General features: G+C 41.7%; 1 protein-coding gene across 1 annotated transcript in view; it reads right to left on the bottom strand.

Moving 5' to 3' along the window:
- Nucleotides 1-1,633: 1,633 nt before the first annotated feature.
- Nucleotides 1,634-15,373, bottom strand: part of TEC (tec protein tyrosine kinase) — a 115,651-nt gene continuing 101,911 nt past the window's right edge. Inside the window, exons 15-18 of the mRNA XM_018564954.1 lie at nt 12,789-12,853; nt 5,815-5,933; nt 3,509-3,666; nt 1,634-2,102 (exon numbers count right to left, since the gene is read on the bottom strand). Coding sequence (XP_018420456.1) covers nt 2,031-2,102; nt 3,509-3,666; nt 5,815-5,933; nt 12,789-12,853 — 414 coding nt within the window. The 3' untranslated portion in view covers nt 1,634-2,030. The remainder of the gene's footprint in view (nt 2,103-3,508; nt 3,667-5,814; nt 5,934-12,788; nt 12,854-15,373) is intronic.

The raw sequence follows: 15,373 nt of genomic DNA, 5'->3' as shown, positions 1-15,373 counted from the left end.
TGGGTAGACCATGGCTAGAGCTGCATCCATGGTTAGACCCACATACTCCAATCGATTAGTGAGAACCAACACTGACTTTGGGAGATTTAGGATCAACCCAAAGTCTTGCAGAGCCTGCACTATCAAGTGGACATTTACCGAGAGTCTGTGCTGACTGTTTAATCAATAGGAGGTCATCCAGATATTCCACCATGCAGGTAAGCACACTTGATGTCGATGTAGGCCAGAAAATCTTCAAGGTAAAGGGAAGCAATCACTGACTGGGCAGAATAGGGACTGTAAACAGGTTGGGATAGAATCCTTGAAAGCTTTCCATTTCGGGACTGACTGCTTGAGAGAGGAGTTGCAATAGAGCAGTGAGAAAGTCAGACCGTCTTTTGAGGAGACGTTATCCAATTTGACAACATGAAGCAAGGAGGGGGAACGGAAGGAAACTCTAGTTTGTAACCCCCCAGGAAATGAACCCAAGCATCCAAAATGGCCAGGGATCAGATGGTTTCAAAAGGGCGACAGACATCCCCGCACATTGACAAGTAGGGACACCCCTTCATTGGAAGGTCGACACATGTTGCGTTAATTTCAAACACTGCCTCAGGATATAAATATGTTCCTAGTTTGGGAGAAATGTCAAAGCATAGGTCCTCCTCCTGCACCTTACAACTGAATGTGGCACCAGCCTCCTTTTCCTTATCAGTAAGTGCAAAGGCCAATAGCTCAGAGGACAATAAATGCTCATTAACTTATGCTGTGAGCAAATAAGTAATTGGTATTCTACACAGCAGAGCAAGGACTGGGCAGAGGCAGATTTATTTTGATGCAGGTGGCCAGCCATCTATTGCAGTATATGCAAACCAAGTAGGATGCAGCATGTTTGGATTGGATGTTTGGACTTATCTCCATTTTTTTGCAGCAGTTACACCATGAAATCTCAGTTGGTCAGGCATTATTTTACATGCATTCCTAAAGCAACCCTGTCCCTGAAATAAAAAGGAAAACTAAATAGCACCTGTAAAAGAAGAAGAGACATTAGACTTACATGTTCAGAAACATTTTTCTTGGAATCTGCACTCTGCTGCATAGCAAAGTTGTCAGAAAAATCTCATATTTGACATACTCACAGCTACACATTCCCTGCCAAGATCTGTGGTTCCGCCCGCCACCCCCTGCTCCACTACTGTGTCCTGCAGTGATTGATGTAGGGGCCGATGGGAGAAACCAGAACATGCATTTCAGAGTAAATTTCTCGATCTCTATGTTTTTGGTATGTTCATAAACAGTGGCTGTTGTATGAACACAAGAGAGTTAAACAGGTACAGTTAATTTCTTTCCCAGAAAGGATAAAGAAGCTGAAGTGCACAATTCATAAAATGCAGACCACAGTGTGTAGCCTCCATTGCCTTGCAAAGTCCTCTCTTCTCTGTAGGGTTCCTTCTTCATAAGAACATCAGAGAAAACTCATTGACTGAAAGAATGTCAGTCATGTGACTTTGACACGCTACCTTCGGACTAAGAAAGCCAGCGGAGTACATTGATGTGCTATAAAGGTTAGGACCTGTTATTGGCCATACTGCTGCTTTTTAAATCCCAAAGCCTATTTTATAAAAGTAATAATGCATACAATTCAAAACAAATACAAAAAAACTCTTTATCATAAATATATTTATATAAATATACATGTTATGTACAGACGTAGGAAGGCATCACAGTTACAAAAGTTGACAATTTAGAAATCGTTTACCATTCATTCACAGATGCTTTAAAATGGCCGTAGCATTCAGAACTTTCATGTAGAAAATAAATCAAAGGAAAAATTCCATTCAAAAAACGGAATTGTGAGTTGGGTAAACCTACAGAAGGTAAAGCCCGTAGTGTGCCAGATATTCTAAAAATCTTACATGTAAAAATGAACTAAGAAATCATGTAGGAACCACATAGGGGAAATGTATGTCCAACAGTGTAGAAGTCCAACTACTAAATTGTCTAATAATAAAAAAAAATCCAGTCAGTGAAGTATAACTTTTTCCAAGTCTTCATAATTCTCCTTCCAGTATTTGGCCAATTCCCAGTAAAAGGTCATAAAACTTGGGCCGTCCTTCTGGCTTCTAGAAACAGAAAACAAATAAATAATTTTGGATTGGTGAAGTATATGCATTTATGGCCCTAAGACCAACTTATCTTACAGTATTAGTACTGGCCTGGGGAGTAAATGTCATCTCGTCCCACTCATGATGTATTGATAATCAAACTAAAACAGTGCTGGCAATTGATAAAATTATTACTTTTGGTGGATTCATTCTTCATCTTGTTAATGGTAGGCAGTTGGTTCCAAGCCTGAGCTGTGGCAAGGGTGGGATCTGAGTGCAGGATAGACAGAAACTGATTGCGTCTGCTTAAGCAGCCTATCAGGGTTTGGGCCTCACCTAGTTTCAGTCCCCGCTGTAGCTCAGTCCAGGAAGCAGTAACAAGGGGAAGACTGAAGATTCTAATAGTTAAAGCTGAAGTATAGTAAGAAGTTATTTGGGCATACAGCACCATTGTAATAATGTATAGTGAGGTGCAGACCACGTTCTGATGGCTTTTGGCTAGTGTAATAATACTCCCCTCAGTGATGCTGGATACTCCCCACACCGCTGATCTTCTGCCACTGCAAGCAAGAGAGCCTATGGCTGCTACTGTGAAGGATCGTGCCATTCATCCTACCCTTCTTGTCTCCTCGCCCATTCACAAAACTCCTTATATTATTTTCACAGAATGCAACACTTTCTTGGAAAATGCATTCTGTAAAAAATAATACAGGAAGTTTTGTGAATGGGTGAGGAGACAGGAAGGGGAGCGCGAATGGCACGATCCTTCACAGAGACAGTGGCAGCTTTGGCTGCATCATCCAAAGATCAGCACCGTGGCGAGTGTCTGGCATGACTGAGTGGAGGATTATTATACTTACCAGAAGCTAGTAGAATGTGGGACAGACATCATTTGAGGTACATTATTACATGGATGCAGAATGCCCCAAAAACATTTTACTAAACTTTAGCTTAAGTATTTCAGCAGTTACAGCTTCATTTTTTTTACAGTTCAGCTAACAGTATTCTTAGACCAGTGAGATCACATCCCTGACCATTAACATACGGAAATGTGTCCCATTTGCACTCTATATACCCAATAATGTGAATGAAGCACAACTGCTGGATTCACTGATGCCTCTGGCTAATACATCACTTCCATGGTCAAACGGAGGTAACTCCTTTCTTTCCATATTGGTTTGGGATTTCCTAAAGCAGCTGACAGGTAAATAAACAGGCAACACAAACAATTCAGGTTACGGCTTTCTTTCTCTGATTTTATGGGTAACAAACTCCATTTTGCACCACTTTCCCTTGCTGTACATCCACTGATGAGCAGGACTGTAACTAGCCAAAGATTAGATGTCAGGTTGGGTCATGTGAGATTGTAATAGGTTATAACAGTTGTACACTTTTTAAAATGTACTTATTTTTTGTGGTCTTACCTCATGCCAACAGGCCATCATTATTGTGTAAATCCTGTTTGTAGCCAGTCTAGGTCTGTAGAGTCTTTCCCCCCTTGTCACCATCTCTACCACTTCCACGTTGGAGTAGGTCTCAAATGGCATCTTACCCTCAGTGAACACTTCCCATATTAACACACCTGAGAAGAAAGAAAGTGACACCCTTTGCTTATTAGGGCTTGCAGAGTCTGATCCATAGTTTAAGCTCTTACAAAACTAGTTTAAGAAACAATAAACTGAGCCATACTGAAAATCGAAATTTGGGCAAAGAGCATAGGTCAACACTTGTGTCCAACATTGTTAACCCTGCAGGTAGGATTGTAAAGGTCCAGTTTTACTGGCTTTAATCTACCGACTAACACTTTTTTTTGTTCACCCAAAAGAACAAGGATCACGTATTTTAATTGCAGAAAGCTTAAAACCTTATATATAGAAAAAAAAGTTTATTGAAAGTTTGTGTCCTCCATGCCTCTGTCCACACATACAGTGATTTAACATGCAATACCACCTAATACTTTTTCAGTTCTAGTTTTGGATAGAGTGTGGTCCCAGAATGGAAGTGGTCTGGGGCCAGGTGAGGCGGTCAGGGGCTCGGTGCCTCTGATCTCCATCTGTAACACACATGGACATCAGGGGTCTGTTTAGAGCATTAGGACACACAGATGTATTGTATATAAGAGGTTTAGGAATAGTTTTAGGCTCATTATTTTGGTATATACATTTACACGTATTTGTTATTTATTAATTCTATACTGTTTTATCTTATATGTTAAATACTAGTTTTGGAGAGAATAATGTGTTTGTGTCTAATAGTTGTAAACCTCAGTTCATAAATATTTGCAGAACCAATGAGAGACATGAAAAAATGAGCGGGGTCATCCTTTAGTTCTATAGTCTCGACAAAATGGAAGGCTTTGGGGGTGGGGGTACATATTTCACAAACATGTAAGAGCTTTAGCATGCACGTGAAAATCTGAAAAACTTATTTGGCCTTCTGAGGTGGAAACCATTGGGCCGGCCACAGCAACAAAAGGGTTAAAAGTAAAACTAACTTAAAGTGACACTAAACTCAGACGTTAAATCTCAAAAATGCATTCAAGTACCTTAACTATTAACAAAAATGTATCTTATTTGTGTATCACTCGGCTATAAGACCCCATTCACACTGAGCGACATGCAAATCGCGCGACTTTGAGCGACATTGAGCGACGAGCGACGTTGAGCGACGTGTCGCGCGACATCGCGCGACATCTTCCTATTGGGCTGTATGCAATCAGGAGCAATATCGCTCAAAATCGCTCTAAAAAAGGGTCATGTAGAAGCGACAAGCTACCAGCGACGAGCTACAAGCGATATTGAGCGATATTGAGCGACATTGAGCGACGAGATGTGAACAGCTACATTGAAATGTATTGGTGAAGCTACATAGAGCGATATAGTGCGGAAATATGAGCGATATCGCTGCAAAAATCGCGCGATAAATCGCTCAATGTGAACGGGGCCTAAATCTTCAAATCATCTCTGAATTGGTGCCGACACTGTCCTTCCTTCTGGAGGGTGGCTACTTCTGTTTCCCATGGTCCCTGTGTGTGTTGTAAAGTAGCCACCACTCCAAGCTCACTCCCATTATGGACTACAACCTCAATACAAATTAGTAAACTTAATGTGAGATTGTAATCCAACACACGAGCGAGTTTGCAGTGGTGACTACTTTACAACACACACAGGGACCATGGAGAACAAAAGTAGTCACCCTTAGGATTGAAGGACAGTGTCAGCAACAATTCAGAGATCATTTGAGGATCTACAGCCGTGTAATACACAAAGAAAGTTCAGTTTTGTTAATAGTTGAATGCATTTTTTTAACCAATGAGTTTAGTGTCACTTTAATTGAAGGAGCCATTATAATGCTGTAATGTAAAGACTCTACCTTCAAATATGAAATCCAACAAAACCTGTTCCTCTAAATTAGAGGCAATGTGAAAAGTTACTGTTTTCTCTCTGTCAGTGTCCTTTTCTGAAGCTTCCGGCTTTAGATATCCTGGTTTTCTCTTCTCACTCTTTCAATATAAGGCAGCTAGGAGATTCCACCACACAAATATATATGGAATCTTCATATGCAGGCCAGAGCCTCCACAGAGAATAACAAGGGATCAAATGTCTGGATCTGGAAGGGGTCATGATTATGCAGGACAAGGCACCCCAAAGTAGGAACCGCACCCCTGCCTTGCCTTTTTACCCCCCTTTCTCTGTGTATTTTCTTCATTATATTTCTACAGTTATCTTACCAAAGGACCAGACATCAGATTTACTGCTAAACTTGCTGTAGTTGAAGACCTCAGGTGGTGACCACTTCACAGGGAACTTGGCTCCACAAGAACTTGTGTACTGGTTATCAAGAACATACCTGAATATATCAAGAAAAAACATGTTATTCCAGCAAAGCCAGAAAATTCTGTATAGTCAATACATTTTATACACTGAGCTTTGCGTCACGGGAGGAGGTTACTATATGTCCTCTTGTGACCCTAAAGAGAACTATGGGATAAAAAGGTTACCCCATAGTTCTCTTTTAAAGACGTGACAGCTTGGATTCAGGTTCCCACAGTCATGACCCTTTTTCCTTATTTGCTTTTCTACCTTCATCAGATTAACCACCACACTTCATTCGTTGGTTGATGCCAAGACACAGCCACTTACTATTCTTCTTCCATAGCCTTTCAGTAAATAATTCAGGATCAGTATTTAATACACAGAGAGGGGAATTTATCAAAACTGGAGCAGACAAAATCTGGAGCAGCTGTATATACCAACCAATCAGCTTATCTCTTCATTTTCAAATCTTACCAGAACAAACTGAAGAGAGAAGCTGATTGATTGCCATGCACAGCTGCTCCAGATTTTGTCTACTCCAGTGTTGATAAATTCCCTTCACAATGTTTTATTTAATTTATTGTGCTATTATTGTTTTATTATATAACTTAATATATATCACCCTCCATTTCCAAAGATAGAAATTTAGAAAATTGAGCAATCAGGTTGAGTTCTGCCTTGGCTTTCTGCCACAGCCACAACAAGGTCTTCTTCCCTTCCTTTTACCCCTGTTGTTCTTCCTGGCATCAATCAGAGAACACTGCAGTGAGAATGGGGCTTTCTTGAAACTGATACAGGCGGGCAGATTTAGGAACAGATCTTGTTGCCACAGTCCCCCATATACAGAACAAGAGAAAGAGAAATAACAGGACTGACTCTTTAATACAACCGCACAAAAATAAAGTATTAGGCCCAATTCATTACTCTATATTAAAGTTACAGCACGGTGAATAGAGCCAGCCCTGTACAGTTTCCCTTTCCAGCCAAGACACTACGTTCATAAAGTTTTTTATTCCTTTTTTTAAAACTCTATACAGTCAAATGATCGCCAAACACTTGTGTAGCTTACCCCATAGAAAGCCATGTGTTCTCTTGTTTAGGCATGCATTCTTTACTCTCAGTGGTTAATGCTTGAAATTTCGAGAGCATGAGTGAGCTATAAATAGTTGCAATGTAACTCTAGCCTAAATCTCCATTTCTCCTAATCAAAATAATCTAAAAAGGAAACAGCCCTAAATATTTTTCTTAACCTTAGGTTTAGCAAATTAGAAATTGCTATGTAATAGGGAACAAATGTTAATTGTGCCTGAGTACCTTGAAAATGTGTCCACTATGTTTGTTGCTCACTGTTCTCCTTCCTGGAGGCTCTGACATGAGCAAGCAAAGCCTTGCCTCTACCAAGATGGCCTCCTCTGCACAGAGCTCTCTGCCTGTGTTTTTGGCACAGCTCCCAGAGTTCATTTTTAAAAAAATTTCATCCAACATCCAAACAATCTCCCCACTGACACCTGACCCAGTGCTGTGATCAGCTGGAGTCCATGTCCATGTGGCATCAAGCCAAAACAACTATCCCACTTGTGACCTCTCTAAACGTTCCTAATAGCAAATTTGCTTTGCCTTTACATTTGTGTCCACAGCCCCTATGTAGAAGGGTTGAGGATTCACAATCAGGCACCTGTGTCAGTGCTGATACGTATATTTGTGTTTCTGCTGAGAATAGCACACTAGTACAGAATTCTTGGAACCCTATCTAGTGGAAAATCAGAATAATGAACATGTTGCAAGAATCTAGTAGTTCTGTTGCTTCCTGCTCTAACATATTGTACGTTAATGCTGTATGTTCCAAAACACAAGTTAAAATGTATTCGGTGTAACTAAGACTGGGATCTAATGGAAAGTGATTGTAGGTGATGAGCATGTGGCTTAACATCCTGCTAACCATTCAATGTACAAATTTAAAGACACCCTTTCGTCAGACCATTGTTTTCAACAACATTCTTCCCATAATATTACATGTGCACTTAACATATTTCAGGCATGTCATTTACCTGTAAATATTTCCTTCTGTAGCCATCCAAAAGCTCTAAGACTGCTGCTGGGCACCATCATCTTGGATAAGATGTCAGCAGCCCCAAGAGGCTCACAGCTGTCAGTCAATTGTCACTCTATAGTATTTTCCTTTATTCTTCCCCTGGCAGCTACATAACAACAATTTATGTTAGGAAGTGAGGGGAGGGGCTGAGGAGCTGGTCAGCACTGCCTCTGCTTCTCTATCTCCTCAGTGTGATCTGAGGCGAGATCAGTGCTACTAAGTGTCCCAGAAGTAATACTAATAAAAATAAACCTTGATTTAATTTTTTTTTTATTAACCCCTTCATTGCTGCTCACATTTTTATAACGGTGATTACTCTGATCAGTACAATAGTACTGTTCAGGATTGTTGGGGTGTATTTTTTTGTTAATTCTACCCTTTTTTAATTATTTTATGCTGCAAGCACTATTTTTTCTGGCCGGATCGGACTGGAATGCAGGCATTGAGGTGCCACGCATTCCCATGCGGCCGATCGCGTTGTGCCAGGGGGCATGGCTGCAGTGCCGGCCGGCTCACTTTGTTGTGGGGCGGGAGGGGGCATTGAAGTGAAATGGCATTTTTTCTGACCAGACCGGACTACAGGCATTGATGTACCTTGCCTTCCCGTGCGGCCAATCGCATTGTGGCCCAGATGGCGTGGGTACAGTGCCATTGAGGGGAATGCACCGCCACGCCCCCTCCCGCCCCACAACAAAGTGAGCCGGCCAAAATGCGATCCAGTGCGTTCCGGCCAAAATCGGTCCGGAACGCACTGTGGCTGGTGTGACCTAGCCCTCAGGGCTGATGATCACAGTTTTAGAACTGTGATCACTACACTAGTACTGTTCAGCATTTTTGGGGTGTGATTTTTACCTGTGTTTAAAATTTTACCCTTTTTAATTTTTTTACCCTTCCACCTACTTTCTGATCACAGTATTTTGTCTCAACTGGTTTTTGACTTGGCTTATCCTGACGTTGTTTTTTGACACCTATCTGGAAAGTTAGGCTAGGCTGCCATACTGTCTCAGAGACGATCTAGACCCAGTAAATCAATGTTTCAAATTTCCAAGTTTTGAAATGTGTATGCAATATATTTGGCCCAGTAATGCTCCAAAAAAAACTGTATAACCAGTACATGTGGCTACCGTTATATTCATTAGACATTGCTAACTACAAATATTGAGGCTTTATTGCAGTAAGGCATACAGTATTAGCATTATGAACTGTCCTGTGAAAATGGAATTTATGTGTGTGAAAGTATAAGCTTCTAAGGGTGGCCAGCATTTGTAATAAAGTGGCTACACAAAACAACTCAAAATACCCCATTTAGAATGCTCTGGGTTGTCTACTTTTGAAAGTTCTAAGTTATTATGGAAAAATGTTATTTCCTAGGCTGCCATACTGTCTCAAATGCGACCTAGGCCTGGAAATGCAATGTCGCAAAATTCCATTTATAAATCACTGAAATGGGCAAGCCCCATAGTTGGCCCTGTATTTCTTATAAACTCCAATAAACCTCTATATGGGGGGCATTGATGTACTCATGGGACATTGCAGAATACAATTATAAGTGTTTTATTGCAGTAAAACGTATCAGTATTATGATAGTCTCAATAAACGTGTGCACACGTTAGGAAAAAAGAAACATTTCTTAATTTCTCATAATTGGATAGATTTTATTCATATATAATTACAGATCATTTATAAACATTTGATGTCAAACGGAAGCCCTATTTGTCCTGTAAAAAACAATATATAATATGTGTGGGTGCACTTAATGTGAAAAAGGATAGATTATGATTGAGCAGACATATAGCTCAAATTCTGAATGTTCAGAACTTGGACAATTGCCTCCGTCCTTAAAGGGTTAAAGTAGAGGTGCGCCAAAATGAAAATGTTTAAACCGAAAGGATAAAGAATGTCAGGCAGAAACCGAAAATGTTTTTTTTCTAACTTTAAAAAAAATGTAAAATATTTAATTTTTATTTATTTTTTATAAACTTTTAATTTTTTTATATTTAATTTTTATTTATTTATTAAATATTCATATTTTTTTAGGGGCTTCGGGGGAATTATTGGGGGTCTGAACAGACCCCTGATATTTCCCTTTTCTAATAGAAAAAGAGATTGAGGACACAAGTCCTCAATCTCTTTTTCTGCAGCCCCTGTTATCAATGAACAGGAATCCTCTATACCAGTGATGGCGAACCTTTTTGAGCCGGAGTGCCCAAACTGGATCACTAAACCAACTTATGTATCTCAAAGTGCCAACCCTTCAATTAGACCTGAATACTCTCGGGGGGGCTCTGCAGTTCTGAGGTGGTCTGTACGGGCTCTCAGGGGGCTGGCGGCTCTCAGGTGGGCTCTGTGGGGTTTTTGGTAGTCTGTACAGGCTCTCAGGGAAGCTGTGCATCTCTCAGACGGTCTATTATGGCTTTTGGGTGGGCTCTGTGGTCCCTCAGGTGGTTTATATGGGCTCTCTGTGGGGCTATTCTGCATTGCTGTATAATTATCATACAGCAATGAAGAATACCACCAGCTATGCGGGACTACAAGTCCCAGCAATACATTATAATGAAAGTCAGCACTACACAGCAGAGGCGTAACTAGAAACCTAGTGTTCCCCGCAGCAATAATAATTTATTATTGCTGCGGGGAAGGGGGGCAATTATTATCGCTGCCTGGGGGAGAATTGTTTTTAGGCAGGAGTTAATAAAAAAAAAAAACCCCATGCAGCAATAAGAATCACCCCCTTACCCGCAGCAATAATAAATTATCCTTGGGGTAGATTAATACTGCAGCCGGGACAGAAATTACTATTAGTTATTACCGTATTTGCCGGCGTATAAGACGACCCCCCACTTTTTGTGTAAAAAATATAGGTTTTGGACTATACTTGTCATATAAGACGAGTATAGCGCAAAATAATGTTTAAATGCACGCACTAACATCCATGGCGGTATTCCCGAGTGTGACTCGGGGTTAATTTTCAGTACCATAAGCAGTAACCCCGAGCCACAATCGGGAATACAGTCTCTCACCTTGTCCACGATCCCCGCTGTGTCCTCCGTCTCCCGCTGAGTCAATCACGGCAGGCTTTCTATTCATGAATACAGGCTTTGAATACTTAATTGTCGGCTGCTGCAGCTCTCCGTGTTCCTCCGCGGCAGCCGAAAATGGTGAAATAGTCCCCTCTCTTCTGCTGTCAGTTCAGCGGGGGAGAGAGGGAACTACTAACTACTAATTGGACTCGGACCGCTATCGCTGCGTCCCTTTGATAATGCGGACCTGGGCTCGCGTGCCAGCAAAGGGGTCCCCACGTGACCACTCCGGCACGCGTGCCATAGGTTCGCCACCGCTGCTCTATACTGAGTGTTCCTATTAATTGATAACATGAGGACAGAGTATGTTTACTATAACCACAATCATGAATGAACAGCAGGAGATGTAGATCTCTTCCCATTCATTCATAATTGAGGATATAGTAACCATACTCAGTTCTCATGTTATGTACAAATACTCAGCGATCACTGATCACTGAGTGTTTGTACCGCTCTCCTCTGACACGCTGTCACAGGAGGCTGAGCGAGAGGAGCAGGGAGGAGAGCTCAGCCTCCTGTGACAGCGCAGGTTGTCTCCGCCCACACACCGCTCTGCCGATCTGCGACAGGAGCTCTCCTCCCGCAGCGCTCGGCTGCCTGTAACAGTTTCTCTCCTCCACACTGGGACACAGAGCAGCGCCCAGCGGGGAGGAAAGAAAGCACGGATGTGCCACTGTATCAGCAGAACATTTTTGGTCGATATGTTTAGGCGGCCGATATACCGTTGCATCCTTATGTTAAAGTACATTCAATTACACTGTAGCTGAATTAAGTCATACAAAGTCTGATGTGCATGTTCAGTTTCTACTGGTGCAACAAAGGTTAATATCAATATTGGTTATGTGGCTCGACTCCTTTTCTGTGACGACTAGAGCTTCTGACAAGGCCTTTCCGACAATCCTTTTCAGGGATAACATCTGCTCTTAAACTACAGGAATAGTAAGTTGAGGATGATAAGTTTTAATTTGGGGATTACATTCAAGCTTTCCATGTATCCTACGTCTGGTTTCTTTGGTTCTCCTACACCGCTGTAAATCTTACAGTTATTGCATAGCCTACATAGGATTTGCTATGAAGGAGAAATGTATGTGCGCTGTAATTACTGGAGTTCGAACCGTAGATTGCTGTTTGTTTTGCATCGACATGCATTTCTGTACGTGTTTTGAAAACAAATAAAAATTACTGAAATGAATACATGACAAGGGATTCCCAGAGCACAATGGGTCAGCACAGTAGTTTTCTCCTTTCCAGCTGGCCCCTTCTAATTGAAACTTCCACTAAGCCCTCTGATAAGGAATGTGCCACTCCTCTAATGACTCAGGTGGATCTCAGTTATTATAAACAACATTCTTGTTGTGACTAATATAAATGGCTTGGGGAAACTCTACAGCATTATACTGATACTACTTTTTTTTATAGCTGTTCTATGCTACCCTTGTTGGAGATGGGTTTGAGGCTCATTATTGTGCTGGTGACTTCTGTTAATATATTTTTTAAGCTCAGGTGTTTGTGAGTATGCCTTAGAGCAATGTTTAATAAGCTGTCAATGAAGAGCAAACTACTGGCAGATGTAAAGCAAAAAAATGAGGTGCAGCAAAGTTTATTATTCCACAGCAACATATCACCTCTGACTACTCTGAACTGAAAACTAATACCTGCACATCATTAACCTCGACTTTATCTTCTAACACATTGCAATAAGTTTATTGGTTCTTACCTTGTCATTCCAAAATCCGAAACTTTTACTACACCAAGATCATTTACTAAACAGTTTCTGGAAGCCTGCAAGGACAACACAACTCCATCAAGTATACATATCGGCATTATTCAAAACAAACAAGCAAAAGAGAACCAGTAATGGATTAAAAATTGATCGTTTCAATTATATATTGAGCCAAAATGTGTTTTTTTAGTTTAGAGTTAGGCCGGCCATTCACCTATAGATTATCTGCAGATTTTCTGTGGTCAGATGGAAAAAGTGCAACAGATTCCTCCATCTACGCTAAACTGTGTGTATGGAGGAATCTCCCACTGTGCCAAGCTTCAGTATCTTGCTAGTCGACCCCGCTGGATGTCAAAATACCTGAAGAATCTGATTGGATGCAGGCATTGTTTAGGTATTTTGACACCCAACGGGGCCGACTAGCAAGATACTGAAGCTTGGCACAGTGGGAGATTCCTCCATGCACACAGTTTAGCGTAGATGGAGGAATCTGTTGCACTTTTTCCATCTGACCACAGAAAATCTGCAGAAAATCTATAGTTGTATGGCCAGCTTAAGGAAGGTTTAGATCCCCTGTCCCGGTGACAACAATTTTAGTAGACAGGAAGTGATGGTAAATCTCTCACATTAACAGAAACAAATATAAAAAAATATAAGGCAAGGCTAGATCACCTGTCAGAATTGTATTTCTGTCTGCGTCCTTCTTGTAGATTTTACTTTCCTTCCTGTCTGTTGTCAGCAGAACCGAAGACAAAACAAGCCTCTCTTATTGAGCTTCTGTTAGCAGTCCTTTCGCACTCTACCAAAAAGCTTTAAAATTTGTGTCTATACACACTTCAACTTCCCATTAACACCCCTGTGATTTTTTTGGTTACAGTGGGTTTTGAGGGGTTTACATGCAGTACCAATTATTTTTATGGAAAATGCACTTGCTGGGAACTCCAGGGAAAAAAGCATCAAGCAGAGTCTTTTACATGTACCACAGAGAACAACAATTTTGAATGACCACGTTAGTGGGAATGATTTCCTGTGACAGATGAAAGGTATTGAAGATGATTCATGAAAACTGATGAGCAAAGTGAAATAACCCGCAGCAACCAGAAAACATCTCTTATTTAATAAGATTGCAGCAAATTAAAACTTGGTTGCTTGTGATGGGTAACTTTACACTGCCCTGCTAAATAAGCCTAATACAGTGCAGCTAAAGAAAGACACATCCTGGGTGGGATGGGCACACACAACCGTTACAAAATGCAGTGGCTGGGGCATGGTCAGGACATGGTGGTGTTTACCATAAGGCATCCAGGCAGAGACGGCTGAGAGAAGCCACAAAAATCTTTAGTTCCGTCAACAAAACACATTTTATCAAATTAAATTCTAACCTTGTGTACCCAGCAGCAGAACTCTGGATAAAACTTTTATTAACCCTTGAAGTGGGGCCCACATTGCAAGGGTCACCTGCTCGTTCTGGTCTATGGAGGAAAATAACAAGGTTATACTCACCTGATCCTCTGAGCCAGCCGGCTGTGACAGTGCTCCCTCCTCCGCTGCAGTGATGGTATGTCCCTCTGCATCCTCACGTCCTATACACGGTGTATAGAATCTGATGACTCAGGGACCTTAGACTGCTGCAGTGGAGGGAGAGTGAGGCTGGAAGGACTGGTCTAATAGCAAGTTGGCTCCGAGCATCAGGTGAGTATAACTACAGTATTTCATTTTCCTCCCAAGACCAAAATATTCAGTTAGCCCTTGCAGTAAGGGGGTAGCCGCCCTGAAAGGGTTAACAAAGATTTTGAGTGGAGTTCTGCTTTAAGAACACTGAGTAGAGTGTTTATAGCCTTCACCCCAAATGTCTAAGTGGAGTCTCCATTAAGAGAGAGCTATCACTATGATCACTGACAATGATAAGACCCAGGTAACATATCATTTTCCATCTTTTCATGTATAGGTTATTCACACTAATATTTTATATGTCACATACAGCAGGGCTCAAAATTTCCACTCGCCCCCTCCCAATTGGGGAGTGGAAATTAATCTGGGGAAGGGGTGCCGCCGGCAGGACCAGTGGGGTGAAACTGCCGATCGATCGTTTAGTTCTGTCTTCTGTGGCCGGAGTGGTAGGGAAGACAGTCGCACTGATTATTCTTCTCCTCCGCTGCACCTACAGAGGCTGAGGAGGAGAAGAACCAGTTCGGCTGTCTTCCCTTCACTCCTCCCACCTCAGCTTTCATAGGCTGGGAGGAAGACTGCAGCTGCTATTGGCCAGCTGGAAGGTTTTGCAGCGCGGGACCTGAAGGATACATCTCTGTCACCCCCTAGCACCACCACCAGGAGAGGAAGAGGGCAGATCAGCTATGTGCATTGTAAGTCCCTGTTCTTTCTGCCATACACCGCTGACCTGTTTGTGTTACATTACTGACCTCCGCACTGTGCGTTACATTACTGACCTCTGAACTCATGACCTCTGTACTGAGCGTTATATTACTGACCTCTGTACTGTGCATTACATTACTGACCTCGATACTATGCGTTACATTACTGACCTCTATACTGCTGACCTCTGTACTGTGCGTTACATT

This window comes from Nanorana parkeri, unplaced genomic scaffold (assembly GCF_000935625.1).
Source record: "Nanorana parkeri isolate BGI_ZX_2015 unplaced genomic scaffold, ASM93562v1 scaffold800, whole genome shotgun sequence".
Classification (NCBI taxonomy): Eukaryota; Metazoa; Chordata; class Amphibia; order Anura; family Dicroglossidae; genus Nanorana; species Nanorana parkeri.
Note: the sequence above shows the minus strand (reverse complement) of the source record. Positions and strands in the feature narration are given on the sequence as shown.